Consider the following 5,876-nt stretch of genomic DNA (forward strand, 5'->3'; position numbering starts at 1 on the left):
GTTACTCACAGTATTACTCACACAGTATACCTTTAAAATCACTAAAAAGGGACAAAAGAGAAAAAAAAACGTGCACATGAAAGAGTAAAAGTTTTCCATGCTTTGCTGACATACATTTTGGTAATGGATTTACAAAAATTTCAACATTAATTGAAAAAAGTCTAAAGTTACTTCTTGATTATGTTTTGTAGATTGGTGCATACTGTTTAGTCCAACTCTTGTTACATTCGCAGGTGTATTTATATTTTTTTAGGTGGAACGCTGTCCTGCCCTGAGGCTGCCTTAGCTGCTCGCCATCTGCCTTACTTTTATCTGCCAGTAAGAAGCTAAAAAAATAAAAAAATATCCTATATCCCCATGATGCAAAACACAGAATCTACTTATTACTACTGAATATACTGTAAACATGCAGTACCCAGGGAAGACGAAACACAAACATTAAATTTATTTGGCAAAATACAGAGGTGGACATTTATACCGCACATTTCACCAGTATCATGTAATCAATACAAAGTGATACATTAATTTATTAATACAAAATGCAAATGTTGGGGGTGGGTGCTTTGTAACATACATTATTTGTAATAAATATTCATTTTCATCCATATTTATTAATCACACAAATGGCAATTTGCAAACATATTAAAAGCTATGCCAAAGGCCACCGAATACTATAGTAGAGTACTTGACATTGATAGCAAATTTCTGTTTTTGTACAACCAAGCAGTTAACATTACATGAAATACTAATCATCAGCTAAACAGTAAATTATTATCAAAGTTTACTTAAATTCATGAAAGCTAAAAATAAACTATATTAACATTTGGCTCTGCAAACAAAAAAATGTGATTATGCTGATGGAAATGTACAAGTAAAGAATGGGTCCAAAGCCCATTTGTTTCTGATATAAGGTGTTGTTGTTGTTGCCATTTTTCTGAGATTTTAATGGCACAAATTCAGTTCATCTTCATTGTATTGGGGTGGTGGCAGAGACAGATATCTCAAAACTTTTAAACTATCTATGTGGCGTGATAAAGGTATGGAAATATGAGAAATATGTTTAATTGTAATTTGGGAGAACTGACCCTTTAACAGTGTCAAACAATAAGTCTTGCAATGGACTATATGTTTGTTATTTTCTACAAATCCAATGAAAAGACCAAAACCAACAATGTGTTTTTGCCATCTGTCAACACTTAATGACTTCTTTTGTGGCTCTCTTATGTCCGTAGTTCCCACTGAAGATGAACATTTTTAAAAACGGGTGGCTTAGTAATTTCCTAAAACAGCTGAGCCTTTTACTTTTGGCAAACTTTATTTAAAATGGAGTAAATAGTGTATTTGTTGGGGAAAATTTTCAGCTGCTGATTAATACACACTTGGTGCTCTAGTGCAGTGGTTCTTTGACATGAAAAAGTTTGAGAACCACCCTTGCGTGTTTGAGAACCACTGTATTTTCGGCAGCAGGACTTAATATAAACTTGAGCATGTGTGTTTATGATAGTGAGGAATGTCACCTAGTGCAATGGGGTGACTCATTAATGTGTTTTAAATCATTTTTGGATAACAATGGAGCTCTATGGCACAGAGGAATAAGATTGTTAGTTGAGTCAATTGTCAGTTTTGGTCTTATCATGGGGTTTGTTGGCAGTAAACAAATATGTAATATCACCAGACTTAATAATTGAAGATATATATTAGAACCACAGTCCAAAGCCATACACCATCATTAATAGTGTAAATCGTTTTGATCTTAGTTCTCGCAGATCCAGTGCTGTTCAGCAAAACAGCCATCATCGTTCCATTCTCCCACTTTCATTTTGGGCACCAGTTCTCCACAGTCCTGGTTCCCATTGAAGCTGTTGGGCTGCCCAGGCTGCCAGTACCTGATGTAAGTGATAACAGAGACAGAAACAATTTACTCCTCCCTCAGCAGCCCAGTGTTCTGTTTCTCATCTGCTCTGACCTGTTGTTTCTGATCCAAACTGTGACTGAATTGATTGCAACGATATTTTACTTTTCATTTGAGTCTCATTTGCATAAAAATAATACTATGTAGAGTCCTCATGTAATTGTCAAACCACCCCCATCACCACCCTTGTTTGTTTTGAAACACATTCACAAAAGATAATGAATTCTGCTGAAATCAATGCCTCTGCAGATGCAGTTGTCTTAAGGTCTCAGTTTATCGGTACATCAACTCCTGATTCAGCGGGCCAGATCTTTAAGCTGAATGTGCTGTAACCTACTTTGTGGACAAAAATTCATTCAAAACCTTCTTCCACATTTTCTAGTAGTTCATAGTTTTGTGAAGGATATACAAACAAAACAGAGTTTGGCAGAAATTTGAGTTCACTTTACCTAACATTATTATTAGGAATTCTGTCATCAACAAAATACAACATTAAAATCCCCACTGATCCTTGTAGAATTGCTTACTAACTGTAGGTAACATTAGTCCTGTATTGAACTGTGCTGTGAGTTGTGCTATAAAATACAATAAACCTTTGAAATGTAATATTACAAAGCTGCGGAGTTCCATAATATAGTCAGTAAAAGATGATTAATTCAGTGCACAGCTGTCAAATGTGAGAATATGAGATTTTTTAGGTCAATCACTCTGACAGTTTAAACTTACGCTGTGGTGACTGGGGTCCCATCCACCCACATCCAAGTCCCCTCTTTAACACTGTCCGTCAGACCAATCCAGGCATTTTGTCCTGCTTCCAGAGACCCGCTAAGAAATTCCTTAGTGTAGCACAGAGAGAAGACATGAATAATTAAAACACAAACATGCAACAATCTGATGTCATGTTATGTGCTTCAGACCTCCTGGTAATAAAATCTGAGTTTTTCATAAACAGACACACAGACAGACATCTATGAATCAATTTCCATTTGTTCCTCATTGGCATGCTGACCTGCAAACCAACTAACCAACAGAAGTATGGATCTTTGGCAGTATAACATTATCTAGCAATTCACAGTAAGCAAGGCAGTAAGTCATGAAGCAGGATGAGACGATATAAACAGAGGCACAGGCAATACTTCATTCATAAAAGGGGCTCTGACTTTTGCAATTTGTCTAGTTTATGCCATAATACAACTCCTCATGTTGATCTCTCCATAAGCGCTCACTCAGTCATTCTGGTTTGTTTTCTACCCTCTTGTATGTGTCCACATCTCACAGTGACATCGCTCAGAAACCCGTTCAGTTGCTCCAATTTGAACAATGAGATCAAAACATAATTTTGCTTCTGCTTTAAAAGGCTGCTTTATTGTCTCAAGACAACACCTGGTTGACCTTTGCCAGTGTATTCTGTCTGTTCCATCTGTCTTTCTTTCTCACCTGTTCATCCTTGCTCTCTATGGTGACCAGATCTGCCCCCTTGGAAATGCAGTCTTTTCTGGCTAATGTCCAGTTTTTCTTCACATTTGAAAAAAAGTAACAGCTGATGTCAAACTTCCTCCAGCTTCTCTGACAGGGTTTTCCTGCAAATTGAAAACATAGAGAGGGACAAAATATCACAAAAAGGTTAAGAATATGAAGATACTGATTATAACTGTATATTGAATTAATTAAACCTTTCAGAGAAACATCTTACTTCTTACTTTGTCGATCTTCTTCGCTAACTGATCTCTATCTGCAACCAAACTGCTGTAATTGGTCTGCAACTGCTCTTTTTCCTGCCGCTGAGTTTTATAAATGGTTTGCAATTGTTCTTTGTCTTTCCACAATGAACTGTAGCTGAGGAGAAGTTGCGTTTTACTTATATTCAGTATATTGTAGTTTATTTGCAACTGGTCCATGTCCCTCTTCAGTGAAGAGTAATTCCTGTTATAACTTGATTGTAACTTGTCCCATTCATTTTTCAGATTGTTGAAACTGGCATTGAACTCATCTCTTTCAGTAGTTGAAGAACTGTAACTTTGTTGAAATTGGTCTTTTTCTTTAGTCAGGTTACTCAGTCTGGCCTCTAACTGTTTTCTCTCTGCAGTTAAGGCATCACATCCGCTCTGCAGTCGATCTTGAGTCGGAGTGCTGTAATTGGCCTGCGTTGGGTCTGCTGACGCCGGACGGCTGATTATCTCATCTGTCAAATGGAAAGACATTTTAAAAATGCCCTGTTGTTTTTGTCTCATTTGTATTTTTTATGAGTGTCTACATCACCTGGTTTCTTAAACATTAAGTCAGGTGGCAGTTGTTGAATACATTATTCATATTTTTTAAGGACAACAAACAAATTACTTACAGTAGATAATCTGTCCTATGTTACCAGCCAACAGGACAGCACACAGAAATCCGAGACACACAGTCATACATCTAGAGGGCTGCTTTCTTCTCTGAAAACCTACTAAATCAAAAGTAGGAAAACAGCAGAGACAGTGATGCGATTACAGTAATAAGATTTTCCCATCAATGTTTCCCATCAAAAACATCATTTTTGGTAGGATGCATCTATCTGAAATCACATTTATTCATCCTGTTTGTATTCAAAATAATGTAACATTTTTTTCAAATGTTTTGTTTATAGTTTCATATTATTAAAAGGAAGAGACAAGGTCTTTGGGGAAATATCAGAAATGCTGCTGTCTGTGTTAGACTGACAGTTAGAGGGCCAGTGTTACACTGAAGGGACCGAGACACAGAGTAAACAAATGAGCGTGTCATAGGCAGACAGCATGTTATTAGTGGTATTGAAGAGTAAGGACGACGCCAGCATCTAATCGGACTGAAGTGACATTTGCAAGTACCTTTACATGTTGTTTAATGTGCTGTAGCTGAGCAGCTAAGGGTGTGACGATACACTTAGCTCACAAGATGAGACAATACACAATATTGGGTTCACAAGAACGAGAGGAGACAAGATTTTAACACAATTTTAAAGAAATCTTCGATGGTTAATTATATATGAACATTTTGAGCAGTAAACACTTAATTTCCTGAATTCCTTTTCTGCATCAATTTATGGTGAAAATGTTTTTATTTATGTAAAGGGAAATAAAGGTGGCAGGTGACAATTCAAAATATAAAAGTACAATGGACTATGATGCAGTAAGGCATTCTGTATTGCTTTCAGATATATTTTCTCCTGTAGATAAACATTTCTCATTTAATATCAGCCCTGCTGAGTCAACACATAAGCAGGAATGATTTAGTCTTCCCTCCTCTTTTGTGTCTTTGTTAGGGGAAGTTACCTCTTTAAATGTGCATGTGGCCTCAAAGCCTCAATGCCTCAATGACAAATTTATTCATTTTTATTCCGTTATAAACTCCTGGACTTTAATAGTTCCTCTGATTCAGCAGGTTATCTCTTTCATGTTCAAAACTTTTTGCATTTGCAAAATCTCTTCCACATAAGGAAATGTTTTCTGACATGTCAAGAAAAAACTTGTAATATTACGAGATTAACGTCATAATTTAATGAGAATTCATTATACTTTTTAAAAGTCTACCTGCCCTTTACTCTGCTGCAAATTTAGTTATTGCTTAGTATCACCTTCAGACCGTCTGACAGACACAGAACTATTTGGGACTGTATTTTAGGATCAGACGGGGTGGAAACCAAAACTTTCTGAAAACATATCTGATAAGCATAATCTCACCACAAATCCACACAAATGTTAACTTTAGCACCACCGATAACGTCCCAGCTCACAGTCCCAAATATAGCAAGCTTGCACCACAGTTTTAAGATGTTTATATTACAAAACTCTACCAGCTACGTTACCACTCTGTCACACTTACCCACATTACCCACTGTCTGCGGCTCACAGCACAACAGAGGGTCCAATTCATTACTATCACCGCAAAAGCCTCACATCAGCTGGGTAGGGACAATTCATGCAGCGGCTCGATGTAATCAGTTATATAT

The 5,876-nt window shown here is 36.8% G+C and overlaps 1 protein-coding gene across 1 annotated transcript; it reads right to left on the reverse strand.

Moving 5' to 3' along the window:
- Nucleotides 1-508: 508 nt before the first annotated feature.
- Nucleotides 509-4,084, reverse strand: LOC119888443 (CD209 antigen-like protein A). Its single transcript, XM_038698998.1, has 4 exons — nucleotides 3,606-4,084; nucleotides 3,350-3,492; nucleotides 2,639-2,748; nucleotides 509-1,886 (listed from the first exon to the last, which is right to left on the reverse strand). The coding sequence occupies exons 1-4, from the start codon at nucleotides 3,808-3,810 to the stop codon at nucleotides 1,754-1,756; spliced, it is 591 nt and encodes a 196-aa protein (XP_038554926.1). The 5' UTR covers nucleotides 3,811-4,084; the 3' UTR covers nucleotides 509-1,753.
- Nucleotides 4,085-5,876: the final 1,792 nt, after the last annotated feature.

This window comes from Micropterus salmoides, unplaced genomic scaffold, assembly GCF_014851395.1.
Source record: "Micropterus salmoides isolate LMB-PRFRI ecotype aquatic unplaced genomic scaffold, ASM1485139v1 Ms_hic_scaffold_5, whole genome shotgun sequence".
In the NCBI taxonomy this organism is placed as follows: Eukaryota; Metazoa; Chordata; class Actinopteri; order Centrarchiformes; family Centrarchidae; genus Micropterus; species Micropterus salmoides.